Source organism: Oncorhynchus kisutch, linkage group LG27 (genome assembly GCF_002021735.2).
Source record: "Oncorhynchus kisutch isolate 150728-3 linkage group LG27, Okis_V2, whole genome shotgun sequence".
In the NCBI taxonomy this organism is placed as follows: domain Eukaryota; kingdom Metazoa; phylum Chordata; class Actinopteri; order Salmoniformes; family Salmonidae; genus Oncorhynchus; species Oncorhynchus kisutch.
The window spans coordinates 32,867,627-32,888,397 of record NC_034200.2 but is presented as its reverse complement, the minus strand read 5'-3'; the positions used below and the strand labels follow the sequence as shown (position 1 = coordinate 32,888,397).

The window sequence follows — 20,771 nt, the reverse complement described above, 5'->3', positions numbered from 1 at the left end:
AGGGTGGTCTAGGTGGATAACTGTCAATCACTGTCTCACCTTCCTCCTCAGGCTCCTCCTCTTCCTCTGGGGGCTCCAGGCAACGGGAGTTTCTGTCCACCTGTTTCTGCAGGGCCTCCAGTTTACTCTCATAGTCCTAGGAGAGACCATGGTACAAACACATCAAATCACATGACAGAATATAGCGCATATATCTCATACGTATTTCAAAAAATCTCTTAGTGGCCTGTCTTACCAGTCTCTGTTGTTCCAGAAGGTTACTGGCCTCCTCTCTTTCTCTGCGGTACTGATCTTCTAACTCTTGAAGCCTGCAGACAAAATGATCACAGATCAGTTTTAAGCTTTATAAAAGGATGATAGTTCATTACAGTTGGTGCTTTGCCAAAGGTAGCCCATCGATTATTGTACCTAGACTCCATCTCCTGCTTCATGTCGATGCCCTGTTTCTCCAGCAGCTCTCTCTGGGCAAAGGCCCAGTCCACGGGCTCCACGGGGGTCTCAGCGAAGGGCGTCCTCTCCCGCTCCTGCCGCGCCTGCTCCGGGTCATTGAAGCGGAACACATGGCTCTTCCCCATGATAATGCGGTTCCCTGGGGTCAGGAGTCAAAGGTCAATCTGAGGTCAACCGCATCATGCATCAGTTGTTTCATCCATTTTTACCTATTGATGTTTTTCTAACCCTGGAGTGTGAATCACCTGTGATGATTCTTAGTTTATTTGTAGATGTAAAATAAATAAAATCCTTACAGAGTTTTTCAGTATGTTTTACGTGTGTGGTATATATGTTTCCCACGCTCAGTGGAAGACGCTGAGGGGTTCAAGACTTACCTGAGCGAAGCAGAGTAGGCATGGTCACCAGTTTCCCGTTGACATAGATCTCCGCCCCCTCGCAGGGCTCCAGGAAGACGTTCCCTGTGTCATCATCATCAACAGACAAGAACCACCGGGGATGGTGAACATTTTACCATTCTACTGACTCTCTTGCACTGGTTTTCTGCACACTCACTGGACTCTACCCACACACTCACTGGACTCTACCCACACACTCACTGGACTCTACCCACACACTCACTGGACTCTACCCACACACTCACTAGACTCTACCCACACACTCACTAGACTCTACCCATTTTACTGTCTGCTGTGATTACACTACTATAACTAAAGTCTAGAACATCACTAGTCCACATCTCTATAGTCTAGAACCACAGATAGTCCACGTCTCTATAGTCTAAAACCTCACTAGTCCACGTCTCTATAGTCTAGAACCTCTCTAGTCCATGTCTCTATAGTCTAGAACCTCTCTAGTCCATGTCTCTATAGTCTAAAACCTCACGAGTCCACGTCTCTATAGTCTAGAACCTCTCTAGTCCATGTCTCTATAGTCTAAAACCTCACGAGTCCACGTCTCTATAGTCTAGAACCTCTCTAGTCCATGTCTCTATAGTCTAAAACCTCACTAGTCCACGTCTCTATAGTCTAGAACCTCTCTAGTCCATGTCTCTATAGTCTAAAACCTCACTAGTCCACGTCTCTATAGTCTAGAACCTCACTAGTCCACGTCTCTATAGTCTAGAACCTCTCTAGTCCATGTCTCTATAGTCTAAAACCTCACTAGTCCACGTCTCTATAGTCTAGAACCTCACTAGTCCACGTTTCTATAGTCTAAAACCTCACTAGTCCACGTCTCTATAGTCTAAAACCTCACCAGTCCACGTCTCTATAGTCTAAAACCTCACCAGTCCACGTCTCTATAGTCTAAAACCTCACCAGTCCACATCTCTATAGTCTAGAATCTCACTAGTCCACATCTCTATAGTCTATAACCCAGTCATCCTAATCTAGTGTCACGCCCTGACCTTAGAGAGCCTTTTTATTTCTCTATTTGGTTAGGTCGGGGTGTGATTTGGGTGGGCATTCTAGTTTTTCTATTTCTTTGTTGGTCGGGTATGGTTCCCAATCAGAGGCAGCTGTCTATCGTTGTCTCTGATTGGGGATCATACTGAGGCAGACTTTTTTCCCCCTTTAGTTGTGGGATCTTGTTCTTGCATAGTTGCTGTCTAGCCCTGCAGAACTTTACGCTCAGTTTCGTATTTTGTTGTTTTGTTGGAGTTCAGTATTAAAAATCATGAACACTTTCCACGCTGCGCTTTGTTCTTATTCATCTAACGACGGACGTAACGTCTAGTCTATTAGCCAGTCATCCTAATCTATAACACCAGTCATCCTATAGTCTATAACACCAGTCATCCTAATCTATAACACCAGTCTTCCTAATCTATAACACCAGTCATCCTAATCTATAACACCAGTCATCCTATAGTCTATAACACCAGTCTTCCTAATCTATAACACCAGTCATCCTAATCTATAACACCAGTCATCCTATAGTCTATAACACCAGTCTTCCTAATCTATCACACCAGTCTTCCTATAGTCTATAACACCAGTCATCCTAATCTATAACACCAGTCATCCTAATCTATAACACCAGTCTTCCTATAGTCTATAACACCAGTCATCCTAATCTATAACACCAGTCTTCCTAATCTATAACACCAGTCTTCCTAATCTATAACACCAGTCTTCCTAATCTATAACACCAGTCTTCCTAATCTATAACACCAGTCTTCCTAATCTATAACACCAGTCTTCCTATAGTCTATAACACCAGTCTTCCTATAGTCTATAACACCAGTCTTCCTATAGTCTATAACACCAGTCATCCTATAGTCTATAACACCAGTCATCCTATAGTCTATAACACCAGTCATCCTAATCTATAACACCAGTCATCCTATAGTCTATAACACCAGTCATCCTAATCTATAACACCAGTCATCCTAATCTATAGTCTATAACACCAGTCATCATAATCTATAGTCTATAACACCAGTCATCCTATAGTCTATAACACCAGTCATCCTAATCTATAACACCAGTCTTCCTATAGTCTATAACACCAGTCATCCTAATCTATAACACCAGTCTTCCTATAGTCTATAACACCAGTAATCCTAATCTATAACACCAGTCTTCCTATAGTCTATAACACCAGTCATCCTAATCTATAGTCTATAACACCAGTCATCCTAATCTATAACACCAGTCTTCCTATAGTCTATAACACCAGTCATCCTAATCTATAGTCTATAACCCAGTTTTCCTAATCTATAGTCTATAACACCAGTCATCCTAATCTATAACACCAGTCTTCCTATAGTCTATAACACCAGTCATCCTGATCTATAACACCAGTCTTCCTATAGTCTATAACACCAGTCATCCTAATCTATAACACCAGTCTTCCTATAGTCTATAACACCAGTCATCCTAATCTATAACACCAGTCTTCCTATAGTCTATAACACCAGTCATCCTAATCTATAACACCAGTCTTCCTATAGTCTATAACACCAGTCATCCTAATCTATAACACCAGTCATCCTAATCTATAGTCTATAACACCAGTCATCCTAATCTATAGTCTATAACACCAGTCATCCTAATCTATAACACCAGTCTTCCTATAGTCTATAACACCAGTCATCCTAATCTATAGTCTATAACCCAGTTTTCCTAATCTATAGTCTATAACACCAGTCATCCTAATCTATAACACCAGTCTTCCTTTAGTCTATAACACCAGTCATCCTAATCTATAACACCAGTCTTCCTATAGTCTATAACACCAGTCATCCTAATCTATAGTCTATAACACCAGTCTTCATATAGTCTATAACACCAGTCATCCTAATCTATAGTCTATAACACCAGTCATCCTAATCTATAGTCTATAACCCAGTTTTCCTAATCTATAGTCTATAACACCAGTCATCCTAATCTATAACACCAGTCTTCCTATAGTCTATAACACCAGTCATCCTAATCTATAGTCTATAAACCAGTTTTCCTAATCTATAGTCTATAACACCAGTCATCCTAATCTATAACACCAGTCTTCCTATAGTCTATAACACCAGTCATCCTAATCTATAACACCAGTCTTCCTATAGTCTATAACACCAGTCATCCTAATCTATAGTCTATAACACCAGTCATCCTAATCTATAACACCAGTCATCCTAATCTATAACACCAGTCTTCCTATAGTCTATAACACCAGTCTTCCTATAGTCTATAACACCAGTCATCCTAATCTATAGTCTATAACACCAGTCATCCTAATCTATAGTCTATAACACCAGTCATCCTAATCTATAACACCAGTCTTCCTATAGTCTATAACACCAGTCATCCTAATCTATAACACCAGTCTTCCTATAGTCTATAACACCAGTAATCCTAATCTATAACACCAGTCTTCCTATAGTCTATAACACCAGTCATCCTAATCTATAGTCTATAACACCAGTCATCCTAATCTATAACACCAGTCTTCCTATAGTCTATAACACCAGTCATCCTAATCTATAGTCTATAACCCAGTTTTCCTAATCTATTGTCTATAACACCAGTCATCCTAATCTATAACACCAGTCTTCCTATAGTCTATAACACCAGTCATCCTGATCTATAACACCAGTCTTCCTATAGTCTATAACACCAGTCATCCTAATCTATAACACCAGTCTTCCTATAGTCTATAACACCAGTCATCCTAATCTATAACACCAGTCTTCCTATAGTCTATAACACCAGTCATCCTAATCTATAACACCAGTCTTCCTATAGTCTATAACACCAGTCATCCTAATCTATAACACCAGTCATCCTAATCTATAGTCTATAACACCAGTCATCCTAATCTATAGTCTATAACACCAGTCATCCTAATCTATAACACCAGTCTTCCTATAGTCTATAACACCAGTCATCCTAATCTATAGTCTATAACCCAGTTTTCCTAATCTATAGTCTATAACACCAGTCATCCTAATCTATAACACCAGTCTTCCTTTAGTCTATAACACCAGTCATCCTAATCTATAACACCAGTCTTCCTATAGTCTATAACACCAGTCATCCTAATCTATAGTCTATAACACCAGTCTTCATATAGTCTATAACACCAGTCATCCTAATCTATAGTCTATAACACCAGTCATCCTAATCTATAGTCTATAACCCAGTTTTCCTAATCTATAGTCTATAACACCAGTCATCCTAATCTATAACACCAGTCTTCCTATAGTCTATAACACCAGTCATCCTAATCTATAGTCTATAAACCAGTTTTCCTAATCTATAGTCTATAACACCAGTCATCCTAATCTATAACACCAGTCTTCCTATAGTCTATAACACCAGTCATCCTAATCTATAACACCAGTCTTCCTATAGTCTATAACACCAGTCATCCTAATCTATAGTCTATAACACCAGTCATCCTAATCTATAACACCAGTCATCCTAATCTATAACACCAGTCTTCCTATAGTCTATAACACCAGTCTTCCTATAGTCTATAACACCAGTCATCCTAATCTATAACACCAGTCTTCCTATAGTCTATAACACCAGTCATCCTAATCTATAGTCTATAACACCAGTCATCCTAATCTATAGTCTATAACACCAGTCATCCTAATCTATAACACCAGTCTTCCTATAGTCTATAACACCAGTCATCCTAATCTATAGTCTATAACCCAGTTTTCCTAATCTATAGTCTATAACACCAGTCATCCTAATCTATAACACCAGTCTTCCTTTAGTCTATAACACCAGTCATCCTAATCTATAACACCAGTCTTCCTATAGTCTATAACACCAGTCATCCTAATCTATAGTCTATAACACCAGTCTTCATATAGTCTATAACACCAGTCATCCTAATCTATAGTCTATAACACCAGTCATCCTAATCTATAGTCTATAACCCAGTTTTCCTAATCTATAGTCTATAACACCAGTCATCCTAATCTATAACACCAGTCTTCCTATAGTCTATAACACCAGTCATCCTAATCTATAGTCTATAAACCAGTTTTCCTAATCTATAGTCTATAACACCAGTCATCCTAATCTATAACACCAGTCTTCCTATAGTCTATAACACCAGTCATCCTAATCTATAACACCAGTCTTCCTATAGTCTATAACACCAGTCTTCCTATAGTCTATAACACCAGTCATCCTAATCTATAACACCAGTCTTCCTATAGTCTATAACACCAGTCATCCTAATCTATAGTCTATAACACCAGTCATCCTAATCTATAGTCTATAACACCAGTCATCCTAATCTATAACACCAGTCTTCCTATAGTCTATAACACCAGTCATCCTAATCTATAACACCAGTCTTCCTATAGTCTATAACACCAGTCATCCTAATCTATAACACCAGTCTTCCTATAGTCTATAACACCAGTCATCCTAATCTATAACACCAGTCTTCCTATAGTCTATAACACCAGTCATCCTAATATATAACACCAGTCTTCCTATAGTCTTTAACACCAGTCATCCTAATCTATAGTCTATAACCCAGTTTTCCTAAACTTTAGTCTATAACACCAGTCATCCTAATCTATAACAGCAGTCATTCTAATCTATAGTCTATAACATCAGTCATCCTAATCAATAGTCTATTGGCCAGTCATCTTAATATATAGTCTATAACCCAGTCATCCTAATCTATAGTCTATAACACCAGTCATCCTAATCTATAACACCAGTCATCCTAATCTATAACACCAGTCATCCTAATCTATAGTCTATAACACCAGTCATCCTAATCTATAGTCTATAACACCAGTCATCCTAATCTATAACACCAGTCATCCTAATCTATAGTCTATAACACCAGTCATCCTAATCTATAGTCTATAACACCAGTCATCCTAATCTATAGTCTATAACACCAGTCATCCTAATCTATAGTCTATAACCCAGTTTTCCTAATCTATAGTCTATAACACCAGTCTTCCTATAATCTATAACACCAGTCATCCTAATCTATAACACCAGTCTTCCTATAGTCTATAACACCAGTCATCCTAATCTATAACACCAGTCTTCCTATAGTCTATAACACCAGTCATCCTAATCTATAACACCAGTCTTCCTAGTCTATAACACCAGTCATCCTAATCTATAACACCAGTCTTCCTATACTCTATAACACCAGTCATCCTAATCTATAGTCTATAACCCAGTTTTCCTCATCTATAACCCAGTTTTCCTAATCTATAGTCTATGACACCAGTCATCCTAATCTATAACACCAGTCTTCCTATAGTCTATAACCCAGTTTTCCTAATCTATAGTCTATAACACCAGTCATCCTAATCTATAGTCTATAACACCAGTCAGCCTAATCTATAGTCTATAACCCCGTTTTCCTAATCTATAGTCTATAACACCAGTCATCCTAATCTATAGTCTATAACACCAGTCATCCTAATCTATAGTCTATAACACCAGTCATCCTAATCTATAGTCTATAACCCAGTTTTCCTAATCTATATTCTATAACCCAGTTTTCCTAAACTATAGTCTATAACACCAGTCATCCTAATCTATAACAGCAGTCATTCTAATCTATAACACCAGTCATCCTAATCTATAACACCAGTCTTCCTATAGTCTATAACACCAGTCATCCTAATCTATAGTCTATAAACCAGTTTTCCTAATCTATAGTCTATAACACCAGTCATCCTAATCTATAACACCAGTCTTCCTATAGTCTATAACACCAGTCATCCTAATCTATAACACCAGTCTTCCTATAGTCTATAACACCAGTCATCCTAATCTATAACACCAGTCATCCTAATCTATAGTCTATAACACCAGTCATCCTAATCTATAACACCAGTCATCCTAATCTATAACACCAGTCATCCTAATCTATAACACCAGTCTTCCTATAGTCTATAACACCAGTCTTCCTATAGTCTATAACACCAGTCTTCCTAATCTATAACACCAGTCTTCATATAGTCTATAACACCAGTCATCCTATAGTCTATAACACCAGTCATCCTAATCTATAACACCAGTCTTCCTATAGTCTATAACACCAGTCATCCTAATCTATAGTCTATAACACCAGTCATCCTAATCTATAGTCTATAACACCAGTCATCCTAATCTATAACACCAGTCTTCCTATAGTCTATAACACCAGTCATCCTAGTCTATAACACCAGTCTTCCTATAGTCTATAACACCAGTCATCCTAATCTATAACACCAGTCTTCCTATAGTCTATAACACCAGTCATCCTAATCTATAACACCAGTCTTCCTATAGTCTATAACACCAGTCATCCTAATATATAACACCAGTCTTCCTATAGTCTTTAACACCAGTCATCCTAATCTATAGTCTATAACCCAGTTTTCCTAATCTATAGTCTATAACCCAGTTTTCCTAAACTTTAGTCTATAACACCAGTCATCCTAATCTATAACAGCAGTCATTCTAATCTATAGTCTATAACATCAGTCATCCTAATCAATAGTCTATTGGCCAGTCATCTTAATATATAGTCTATAACCCAGTCATCCTAATCTATAGTCTATAACACCAGTCATCCTAATCTATAACACCAGTCATCCTAATCTATAACACCAGTCATCCTAATCTATAGTCTATAACACCAGTCATCCTAATCTATAGTCTATAACACCAGTCATCCTAATCTATAGTCTATAACACCAGTCATCCTAATCTATAGTCTATAACACCAGTCATCCTAATCTATAGTCTATAACACCAGTCATCCTAATCTATAGTCTATAACCCAGTTTTCCTAATCTATAGTCTATAACACCAGTCATCCTAATCTATAACACCAGTCATCCTAATCTATAACACCAGTCTTCCTATAGTCTATAACACCAGTCATCCTAATCTATAACACCAGTCTTCCTATAGTCTATAACACCAGTCATCCTAATCTATAACACCAGTCTTCCTAGTCTATAACACCAGTCATCCTAATCTATAACACCAGTCTTCCTATACTCTATAACACCAGTCATCCTAATCTATAGTCTATAACCCAGTTTTCCTCATCTATAACCCAGTTTTCCTAATCTATAGTCTATGACACCAGTCATCCTAATCTATAACACCAGTCTTCCTATAGTCTATAACACCAGTCATCCTAATCTATAGTCTATAACACCAGTCAGCCTAATCTATAGTCTATAACCCCGTTTTCCTAATCTATAGTCTATAACACCAGTCATCCTAATCTATAGTCTATAACACCAGTCATCCTAATCTATAGTCTATAACACCAGTCATCCTAATCTATAGTCTATAACCCAGTTTTCCTAATCTATATTCTATAACCCAGTTTTCCTAAACTATAGTCTATAACACCAGTCATCCTGATCTATAACAGCAGTCATTCTAATCTATAACAGCAGTCATTCTAATCTATAGTCTATTGGCCAGTCATCTTAATATATAGTCTATAACCCAGTCATCCTAATCTATAGTCTATAGCCCAGTCATTTTACTCTATAACACCAGTCTCACTAGTCCCAGTCTCTACAGAGTCTCTATAACCTCTGGTGCACTCAGGCATAATCTACCAGTTATTTCTCCCATAGAAATATAACTAATAGAACTAGCATGGTTCGTCCACAGTTGGTCACTTCAGTCTCACCTTCTCCCCCGGGGCCTGTGGTGCTGCTGAAGGTGCAGTGCTCGTCCTGGATAAAATGGCCGCTGAGCACGATGTCCTGGCGACTTCTGGCGTCCTCACGACCCACCCTGAGGGAAAGATACAGAGGACATGGAGTCCAGAGTGATTTTCTGTACGCAGATGTATTTCTTGTAAGAAAGCTATTTCAGTCTTCACATTCGGAAGATGATAAAATATCCTCGTCCACTTCACAGGACCACTCATCACCTTTGATATTCCAGGTAGTAAACTTAAACAGCTGACCCCTCTACTCCGAATCCATATATACTGTACTACAGGACTGTTGGCCACCTCAGTCCAAAATAGTTCTCAATGAAAAGTGCACATTTCCTGCAGGTGAAATAAAGCAGTCGTTCTCACTTGGTGGTCCCATCTTTGATGTAGTAGAGTAAGCACTCAGACATCAACGGGTCCTCGTTTAGGTTCACCAGGTGAGGGGTCTGGAAGAAAGACATGAACATTAGGACTTTTGTCTAAATGTTGTTGACAGGGGTTGTTGTAGCATGATGGGGGGAAAAAATATTATGTACAGAGCATTATGGGTACTGTAATGGATATCATTACAGTTGTGATAGGGGTGTACTGTATTTTTGAGGTTCTGACCTTCTTGGGGGAGAACACGCCCACGGTGCCTCCATCTTCTCTCATGGCCACACCCATCTCAGCCAGTAGGGCTTCCCTACAGATAACAGAGAGCCATGTTTTTGGGGGATTGGGGTTTGGGTTAGTTATAACGGTTATTTAAGACAGAGGGACTCTAGGTTTCTTCCTAGGTTTTGGCCTTTCTAGGGAGTTTTTCCTAGCCACCGTGCTTCTACACCTGCATTGCTTGCTGTTTGGGGTTTTAGGCTGGGTTTCTGTACAGCACTTTGAGATATCAGCTGATGTACGAAGGGCTATATAAATACATTTGATTTGATTTAGATGAGGATAATGGCTCAATCCGTCTAACACACCTCTGCATCCGGATATCTTCAGTACGGCGCAGCTTCTCCTCCCAAGTTTCATTGAGCTCTGCAATGATTTTCTCTGTTTCCTAGGGTGGAAAGAATGACAAATGTCTAAATTGGTATGGTACACACATGGTATTACTAAGCATTGTGGTTAGCCTCCCTCACCCTTGCCGTCTCTCTCTAATTTTCTTCTTCTCCTCTCTATCTCTATCTGTCCCCAGCCGTCTCTCTCTCCCCACCGCCTTCCTCTCCTCCTCTCTCTCCCTTTCCCACCCTGTCTCTTTCTCCTTCAATCCCTTTAGCTCACACAGTCACCTACTCACTCCCCCACTACCTCTCATTTCACCCTACCTTGAGTCTCTCTATGGCCTCCTCGGAGGCGGGGCTGAAGATGCGGTCGTGCAGGTTTGCCATGGAGCCCGCGCGGCTGGACAGAGCAGAGAGTGAGGGGGAGGGGCTCATCCCAGTCATGGCATTGGTCACTGTGGATAGATCACCCATTTGATTGACAGCCTGGCGTTTATTGACAAAGTTGTTGTAATCACACAAGTCTGCCAGAAGAAGAGCGGGAGTGTGTGGGGGAGAGAGGGAGAGAGAGGGAGCAGACAGCAGGAAGGTGAGGAAGAGGAGACATCGGGGTGGAGAGAAAAACAGAGAGATGGACATATGGAGGAAAGGGAAGAGCAACAAAAAGAAGAAGAGAGCTCAAAAGATGGATTGTAGAAGCAGACAGGTGCTTACCAAAGCCACTGCAGAGAGAGCGAGAAAAGAGGAACTTAAACTGACGGAATATGTTAAGCATACGATAAATTAGAGCCAATGCATTTCTCTGACATTCATATGCAAAATACATTAAATACAAAGCTAAAAACAAGCAATGTTATATGAAGACCAGCCAATATATAGGGCAGCCTAGAAGAAATGTCTTTTAGTTCTTACTTGCAGTATAATCTCCAGGCTGAAAGGCTGTGAAAGCATTATTGAATTCAATTCAATACAATTCCAAAAAACGTTATTCATCCGCAAGGGACAATTATGCCGGGCAAGCAGTGTGAATTAGAAGGCAGCTGAGCTCCAACCAGAGCCCACATTAAGAACCTGGCATATGAAAGCTCCTCTTCAGAAGCAGAGCATCCAATCAGCTAGCTACACACCCAGAAGAGAACCGGTGTAACCAAGGGTGCATGCATTCCAACAGTCTAAAATGGCTTCCTCCCCTAGTGTCCTCTTCTTGATCTACACTGATCTGAAAGGACTGGACAGGTGGACAAGTCTGTTCCCTAAGAGGAGTCCACCATCTTGCGTTCACCTATCCCATGTTTGCAGATCAGTGCAGATAAACGAGGGAAATGAGAACATGGAAAGTACTATGAGAGCAGTGTCTTGTCTACAGGGTCTGCTGGTCTCATGTAAAACCTTTCTATAGGTTTTAGATGAGTTTTGGTTCGGAGTCCTGTCATAGCTCTGGGGTGTAAGGACTTTAGTGTCATAAGAGTTTGAGCTTTATTGTCAAGTTAGCTGCAAAAGCGTGAGGTTGCCAGAATATACACACTTTTCAAACCAGCTATCACAGGACCAGGACATCGATACGCTGAGAGGAGAGGGGAGAGAGAAGAGTGTGTGTGAGACACTCATCCTGTGTGTGTGTGTGTGTGTGTGTGTGTGTGTGTGTGTGTGTGTGTGTGTGTGTGTGTGTGTGTGTGTGTGTGTGTGTGTGTGTGTGTGTGTGTGTGTGTGTGTGTGTGTGTGTGTACTCACTGTCTATGATATCTCCCAGACCCTGAGCAAAGAGGAGGTCCTTGAGGCGACACACCTCCTCCTTCAACTCACGCACCAGACGGTTGTTGGGGTCCTCGTTGATAACAGCGTTACAGCGGATCTGCTTAGCGCGGTCTGCATACCTGAGAGAATGAAAACCATTAAAGGGGACATTCACCCCAAAATCTCAATTCTACTTTGTTCATAATTACATTGACAGTGAAAACATGGGAGCCTTCAAGGCATCCTTACTTGAAGCTCCTGGTTTACTTTCTGGTTTAGTCTCCTAATGCATTGTCATTACACTTCACAAATGATGACAGTGAAGTACTATAGGGTCATCCAATGACTACTATGTTTTTAACAGGAGAATGTTACCCCAGAGCTGGGTTCTTACCTGAGGGTGCTCAGGGTCTCGTCATAGTTGATATCAGCAGGGCTGAGGGCTGCCACCATGGCGGTACGAGAGTTACCTCCTAATGGACAGAAAGAAGGGGGAAAACAGATGAATTGTGGATGAGGGCGAGAGGAGGAAGGATTATTTAAAGGGTATCTGCAAAGGAATTAAACAAAAGAGTAAACAGTGATGAGGACGCTACAATTATCGTAGTCGGCAGGACCTGGGCTACTAGGTGGAAAGCACGTACCCAGGTTCTCTCTCAGTAGCCAGGTCAGCACTGAGTCTCTGTATGGGATATGGCTCTCCACCTTCTTCTTCTTCTTGTTCTGTTAACAGATAATCTTCCCAATTAGAATGCTGCTTCAATAGAAGTGCATTTACATGTTGACAAATGTAGGAATACATCTAAGAAGAAATGTTTGTTAATCATCCATCTCTTAATACCATTTCCCCAAATATTTTCTTATGACAGAAATTGAATAAGTAATTGAAATGGTGTACCTTATTTGGTGCGGAGTCCTAGAAAGATAAGAAGTTGACAGTATTGAATTAATAGACAGTCTTACCAAGTTGCTTAAATTACCATACAGACAACGAGTTGTGTACAGAAGAGTAAGGACTCTAACCACTTCAGCTAAAGCAGAGATGACTTTTCCCAGTGTGGTTAGAGATTTGTTGATATTTGCTCCTTCCTGAAAAGGAACAGATGGGGCGTAGTTAATCAATCGGGAAGCATTGCTTGGGACGCAAAAACTACAATCTCCACAATCTCGAGACTCAGAGCCTAGATGCTTTGTAAAATGTATAGACGTGTCAACTAGAAATGTTAACTCAAAACTTTGAGGAATTCATACATCGCCATCACTGGGGGATGAAATTCAGCCCATAAAGTAGACCCAAAAAATACCCTCTCACCTTCAGCCTGGTTCCTTTGGCTCCTGTAGAGTCAGCTCTCTCACTCCCAGCCAGATCCACCAGGCTGATCTTGCTCACCTGCAACAAGAAACCACTCTGGTGTCATCATTTATTTTGGCATGAATCTGCCTCCGTACTCTGTATTGTAAAGGGAAAATGTCCAGATTCCAAATACACAGCGGCAGCCCCAATAAACGCTCTGTGAGGGCTTATCTGTAATGAGCACTGAGTAGTGTTATCATAAAATGATCACCAGTTATCATAAAATGATAACACTGTGGATGTCCAGATAACATGACAATAGATCTCAACTATAAAAGTGTAAACCATACATATTGGTCAGAGTTATTAACTCTTTGGCCTCAAACCATTGCAGAAGCTTGAAGAGGAGGTTGAACCTGGTCATTAAGTTGTTGTAAGCCTGTACCGTACCTTCTCAGACGTGTTCTCTGAATCCATGTCGTGTTTCTTCTGAGTGAAGATGATGTTGAAGACAGCGTGAGAGCGGCTGCTGGTCTCGTTCATGTTGGTGGCTGCCACCGTCCTGAAGGAAGAGAGAATGTAACCTTATGACATCCATCCATCCCTCCCTCTTTCATCCACCATCCACCCACCCGCCCGCCCACCCATCCATCTATCATCCATCCATCCCTCTTTCATACACCATCCACCCTTCCAACCCATCCATCTATCATCCATCCCTCCCTCTTTCATCCACCATCCACCATTCCAACCCACCCACCTATCATCCATCCATCCATCATCCATCCATCCCTCCCTCATCCACCATCCACCATTCCAACCCACCCATCTATCATCCATCCATCCATCCCTCTTTCATCCACCATCCACCCTTCCAACCCACCCATCTATCATCCATCCATCCCTCCCTCTTTCATCCATCATTCCAACCCACGCATCTATCATCCATCCATCCCTCCCTCTTTCATCCATCATTCCAACCCACCCATCTATCATCCATCCATCCCTCCCTCTTTCATCCACCCTTCCAACCCACCCATCTATCATCCATCCATCCATCATCCATCCACTGAAAGTCTCATTTACCTGGCCTTGTTGCCAGACTCCATCAGGTCCTGGATGTCGTTGTAGGAGGTGACGGCCAGTTTCGACAGATCCTCCACGTAGGGCCCCATCAGGGGGTGCTCTCTCACACGCAGGTTCCCTTTGTTCTTCGGGTTTAGCAGGTCACGCACACGCTCACAGTAGATCTCCATGTAGCTCACCTGTGGAGGTCGTCAATACTCTATAGAAGTGCCAATCAAACCAACTAAGTGCCAATCAAACCGACCAAGTGCCAATCAAACCAACCAGATGCCAATCAAACCAACTAGGTGCCAATCAAACCAACTAGGTGCCAATCAAACCAACTAGGTGCCAATCAAACCAACTAGGTGCCAATCAAACCAACTAGGTGCCAATCAAACCAACTAGGTGCCAATCAAACCAACTAAGTGCCAATCAAACCAACTAAGTGCCAATCAAACCAACTAAGTGCCAATCAAACCAACTAAGTGCCAATCAAACCAACTAAGTGCCAATCAAACCAACTAAGTGCCAATCAAACCAACTAAGTGCCAATCAAACATCTATTGAGAACTTGGGATACAAAAGACTCTCTTATCAGAACTCTTATCTTATGTTTGCATTATGACAATACTGTGTCTTCCCCATTGTTTTTACATATGACTTGTCTTGGGGTTAAGCACCCTAATGTGGATTTGCCATTTCATGACTGTCAACCACGTTAGGATACAATTAGTTATGGTGGATTCTATATAGATTTAACAGAGCTATTCATATCCCCCTGGAGTTAAAGTAAAGTTTCCTTCATTTTGAGTGTTATATCGTATTTGAGCATCTCTGAGTGATGTTCTAACAATTCCCAGGGTCATTTCATGTGTATCTGATTGATTGGCGTTCAAACAGGCAGAAAGCAGGCCGGTATGATGAAGCACCGTGATAAAGTCACTCTCACTATTCTGGAAGTTAATAGGAATACGACTTTAAGATGGCGAAACCCTCTATCATACATCACATTTCAATCCTGGCCGATGTCATAACTCGGGAGGATGGCGTCTCTCGAATGAGCCATTGATCTTATGTTTGCATTTTCTTTTGCATGTTTTGCATCTATCTTATTCCTACCCCGAGAAATTGTCAATTTAACGGAGGGTCTAGCACATTTTTCTAATTTGTCTGCCTCTTTAGTCCAGGATGCATTGCATGGTGCCGTTGCTAGATATATTATAGAAAGGGGCAATGCATAGTGGCAATGCATTGTGTATTTTGTAGTCGACTTGAGCTGAAACAGATTTCCACAACGATTTTCCATGTTGCTGCCAACCTTATTATAACGCCAAAACGTTAACACTTTAAAATCCCTAACCTACTATGGAGTAGGCCTCTCTTGTATTCAAGCTTACTCTAAAAACAGTAGAGGGTCGGGAGCACTCACCTCTACGGAGTAGGACAAGCTGTTGTCGGTATTGCTGTCACTGATCTTGGTGAAGAGGTCCTCACACAGCTAGCAGAGAAGAAAGCATGGAGGGTCATTTGTTGTTATTATTATTGTTGTTATTTGTATTTATTAAGGCTCCCCATTAGCTGCTGCACTCTTCCTGGGGTCCAGGAACATTAAGGCAGTTATATACCATTTTAAATATTACATGACATTATATGTTATAACACTTTCACAACCCATTAAGTGTGTTTCCTCAGGCCACTAATCTACTATCACATATCTACAAAATTCATGTGTATGTGTAGAGTGAGTGTCTTCTCATGTGTATGTGTGTCTGTGCCTGTGTGTGTGTCTGTGCCTGTGTGTGTGTCTGTGGCTGTGTGTGTGTGTGTGTCTGTGGCTGTGTGTGTGTGTGTGTCTGTGGCTGTGTGTGTGTGTCTGTGCCTGTATATTTGTGTCTCTTCACAGCCTCCGCTGTTCCATAAGGTGTATTTGTATCTGTTTTTTAAATCTGATGTGGAATAGAGTTCCATGTAGCCATGGCTCTATGTAGTACTGTGGAATAGAGTTCCATGTAGCCATGGCTCTATGTAGTACTGTGGAATAGAGTTCCATGTAGCCATGGCTCTATGTAGTACTGTGGAATAGAGTTCCATGTAGCCATGGCTCTATGTAGTACTGTGGAATAGAGTTCCATGTAGCCATGGCTCTATGTAGTACTGTGGAATAGAGTTCCATGTAGCCATGGCTCTATGTAGTACTGTGGAATAGAGTTCCATGTAGCCATGGCTCTATTTAGTACTGTGCGCCTCCCATAGTCTGTTCTATACTTGGGGACTGTGAAGAGACTTCTGTTGGCATGTATTGTGGGGTATGATCAGGTGTCTGAGCTGTGTGCTAGTAGTTTAAACAGACACCTCGGTGCATTCAGCATGTCAACACAAGTAGTGATGAAGTCAATCTCTCCTCCACTTTGAGCCATGAAAGATTGACATGCAAATGATTAATGTCAGCTCTCCGTGTACATTTAAGGGCCAGCCGTGCTGCCCTGTTCTGAGCCAATTGTCATTTTCCGAGGTCCCTCTTTGTGGCACCTGACCACATGATTGAACAGTAGTCCAGGTGTGACAAAACCAGGGCCTGTAGGACCTGCCTTGTTGATTGTGTTGTTAAAAAGGCAGAGCAGCGCTTAATTATGGACAGACTTCTTCCCATCTTAGCCATTGTTGTATCAACATGTTTTGACCATGACAGTTTATAATCCAGGGTTACTCCTAGCGATTTAGTCACCTCAACTTGCTCAAATTGCACATGATTTATTACAAGATTTAGTTGAGGTTTAGAGTTTAGTGAATGATTTGTAGGAGCAACCATACGGAACACACTTTCTAGTAGGTTTAGATTGAAAATATGGCAAATAAGGAGTGGCAATATTGTCCACTATTATCCTCAGTAATTTTCCATTAAATCAGACCTCAGTGGCTTGTCATTGTTGATAGACAACAATATTGTTTTTAATGGATGCATGCTTATTAGTAACTGAAATAAGCAATTTAATAAATGTGTCAAGTGCAGCGTATGGTTGCTCCTCATTGCACACCACAGATCAACAAATGTTCTTTAAATCAACAACATAGGAATCAATACAAAATGTATTGTATGACCTCTTATACACTATATTAGGGCCAGCCTTTGGAACTTTGGTTTTCCTTGATATGGTTACTAAAAACCAAATTGTATTTGTCTCAAGCTGGGGATATACAATAGGTGTAGACCTTACAGTGAAATGCTTACTTACAAGCCCTTAACCAACAATGCAGATCAAGAAATTGTAACGGCTTTCCTCCTCTTCGTCTGAGGAGGAGTAGGAGAGATCGGACCAATGCACAGCGTGGTACGTGTTCATTATGTTTATTTGCCTGAACACCAAAATACAAAATAACGAAGTGAAGAAACAAAAACCGAAACAGTCCCGTGTGGAACAAATACTGACACGGAAAATAATCACACACAACTCAAAAGTGAAACCAGGCTACCTAAGTATGGTCCTCAATCAGGAACAACGATTGACAGCTGCCTCTGATTGAGAACCATACCAGGCCAAACACAGAAATCCCAAAACATAGAAAAAGGAACATAGACAACCCACCCAACTCACGCCCTGACCTAATCAAAGACATAACAAAAGAACTAAGGTCAGAACGTGACAGAAATATAGTTAAGAAAATATTTAGTAAATAAACTAAAGTAACAAATAAAAAGTAACACAATTAAATTACATAACAATAGCGAGGCTATATACAGGGGGTACCGGTACCGAGTCAATGTGCGGGGGTACAGGTTAGTCGAGGTAGTTTGGGGTAAAGTGTAGGTTGGGGTAAAGTGACTATGCATAGATAATAAACACTGAGTAGCAGCAGGAAGCTTGGTCCCAGTGATGTACTGGGTCGTACGCACTTCCCTCTGTAGCGCCTTACGGCCGGATGCCGAGCAGCTGCCATACCAGGCGGTGATGCAACCGGTAAGGATGCTCTCGATGGTGCAGCAGCATAACTTTTTGAGGATCTGAGGACCTATGCCAAATCTTTTCAGTCTCCTGAGGGGGAAAAGGTGTTGTCGTGCCCTCTTCACAACTGTCTTGGTGTGTTTGGACCATGATAGTTTGTTGGTGATGTGGACACCAAATAATTTGAAACTCTCGACACGCTCCACTACAGCCCTGTCGATGTTAATGGGGGCCTGTTCGGCTCTCCTTTTCCTGTAGTCCACGATCATCTCCTTTGTCTTGCTCACATTGAGGGAGAGGTTGTCCTGGAAACACACTGCCAGGTCTCTGACTTCCTCCCTATAGGCTGTCTCATCGTTGTTGGTGATCAAGCCTTCCTGGCTAAATTCCCAATCTGGCCCTCAAACCATCACGGTCACCTAATAATCCCCAGTTTACAATTGGCTCATTCATCCCCCTCCTCTCCCCTGTAACTATTCCCCAGGTCGTTGCTGCAAATGAGAACATGTTCTCAGTCAACTTACCTGGTAAAATAGAGGATAAATAAAAAAATATCACTGTTGTGTCGTCAGCAAACATAATGATGCTGTTGGAGTTGTGCTTGGCCACGAAGTCGTGGGTGAACAGGGAGTACAGGAGGGCAGTAAGCACACACCCCTGAGGTGCCCTTGTGTTGAGGATCAGCGTGGCAGATGTGTTGTTGCCTACCCTTACCACCTGGGAGCGGCCCATGAGGAAGTCTAGGATCCAGTTGCAGAGGGAGGTGTTTAGTTCCAGAGTCCTTAGCTTAGCGATGAGCTTTGAGGGCACTATGGTGTTGAATGCTGAGCTGTATGAATGAACATCATTCTCACATAGCTTTTATTTTTGTCCATGTGGGTAAGGGCAGTGTGGAGTTGGGGTTGTATGTGAATTGGAGAGGGTCTAGGGTTTCTGCATTGATGGTGTTGATGTGAGCCATGACCAGCCTTTCAAAGCACTTCATGGCTACCAATGTGAGTGCTACGAGGAGGTAGTCATTTAGGCAAGTTACCTTCACTTTCTTGGCACTGGAACTATGATGGTCTGCTTGAAACTTGGGAATTACATACTCGGTCAGGGAGAGGTTGAAAATGTCAGTGAAGACACTTGCCAGTTGGTCTGCTCATGCTCTGAGTACACGCCCTGGCCTTGTGAATGTTGACCTGTTTAAAGGTCTTGCTCACATCGGCTACGGAGAGCGTGATCACACAGTCTTTCGGGACAGCTGGTGCTCTCATGCATGCTTCAGTTTTGCTTGCCTTGAAGCGACTGTGTTTCCCTTTGTAGTCCGTAATAGTTTGCAAGCCCTGCCACATCTGACGAACGTCAGTGCCGGAGTAGTAGGATTCAATCTTAATCCTGTATTGACACTTTGCCTGTTTGATGGTTCGTCTAAGGGCATAGCGGGATTTCTTATAAACGTCCGGATTAGTGTCCCACTCCTTGAAAGCCGCAGCTCTAGACTTTATCTCAGTGCGGATGTTGCCTGTAATCCATGGCTTCTGGTTGGGATATGTATGTACAGTCAATGTGGGGACGACGTCGTCAATGCACTTAATGATGAAGCCAGTGACTGAGGGGGTATACTCCTCAATGCCATTGGATGAATCACGGAACATATTCCAGTCTGTGTTTGCAAAACAGTTCTGTAGCGTAGCAACCACGTCATCTGACCACTTCCGTATTGAGAGAATCACTGCTACTTCCTGCTTTAGTTTTTGCTTCAGGAGGATAGAATTATAGTCAGATTTGACAAATGGAGGGCGAGGGAGAGCTTTGTATGCATCTCTGTGTGTGGAGTAAAGGTGGTCTAGAGTTTTTTCCTCTGGTTGCACATGTGACATGCTGGTAGAAATGATGTAAAACTGATTTTAGTTTGCCTGCATTAAAGTCCCCGGCCACTAGGAGCGCCGCTTCTGGATGGGCATTTTCTTTTGCTTATGGCCTTAAACAGCTCGTTGAGAGCGGTCTTAGTGCCCGCATCGGTTTGTGGTGGTAAATAGACGGCTATGAACAATATAGATGAGAACTCTCTTGGTAGTGTGATCTACAGCTCATCATGAGGTACTCTACCTCAGGTGAGCAATACCTTGAGACTTC

At 41.6% G+C, this 20,771-nt stretch overlaps 1 protein-coding gene across 16 annotated transcripts in view; it reads right to left on the bottom strand.

The window, feature by feature from the left end:
• Positions 1-20,771, bottom strand: part of LOC109872190 (kinesin-like protein KIF1A) — a 56,420-nt gene that overhangs the window by 22,214 nt on the left and 13,435 nt on the right. For 9 of the 16 annotated variants that reach the window (XM_031806822.1, XM_031806829.1, XM_031806825.1 and 6 more), the window contains exons 5-22: positions 16,139-16,207; positions 14,728-14,906; positions 14,092-14,203; positions 13,660-13,737; positions 13,371-13,436; positions 13,246-13,263; positions 12,992-13,070; positions 12,742-12,820; positions 12,345-12,487; positions 10,938-11,137; positions 10,590-10,669; positions 10,237-10,312; positions 9,994-10,073; positions 9,595-9,701; positions 828-911; positions 409-589; positions 236-308; positions 40-136 (exon numbers count right to left, since the gene is read on the bottom strand). In XM_031806822.1, the coding sequence (XP_031662682.1) occupies positions 40-136; positions 236-308; positions 409-589; positions 828-911; positions 9,595-9,701; positions 9,994-10,073; positions 10,237-10,312; positions 10,590-10,669; positions 10,938-11,137; positions 12,345-12,487; positions 12,742-12,820; positions 12,992-13,070; positions 13,246-13,263; positions 13,371-13,436; positions 13,660-13,737; positions 14,092-14,203; positions 14,728-14,906; positions 16,139-16,207 (1,801 nt within the window). Of the gene's footprint in view, positions 1-39; positions 137-235; positions 309-408; positions 590-827; positions 912-9,594; positions 9,702-9,993; positions 10,074-10,236; positions 10,313-10,589; positions 10,670-10,937; positions 11,138-11,525; positions 11,553-12,138; positions 12,178-12,344; positions 12,488-12,741; positions 12,821-12,991; positions 13,071-13,245; positions 13,264-13,370; positions 13,437-13,659; positions 13,738-14,091; positions 14,204-14,727; positions 14,907-16,138; positions 16,208-20,771 lie in introns of all 16 variants that reach the window. The other 7 variants (XM_031806834.1, XM_031806835.1, XM_031806836.1 and 4 more) reach the window with 3 other exon arrangements.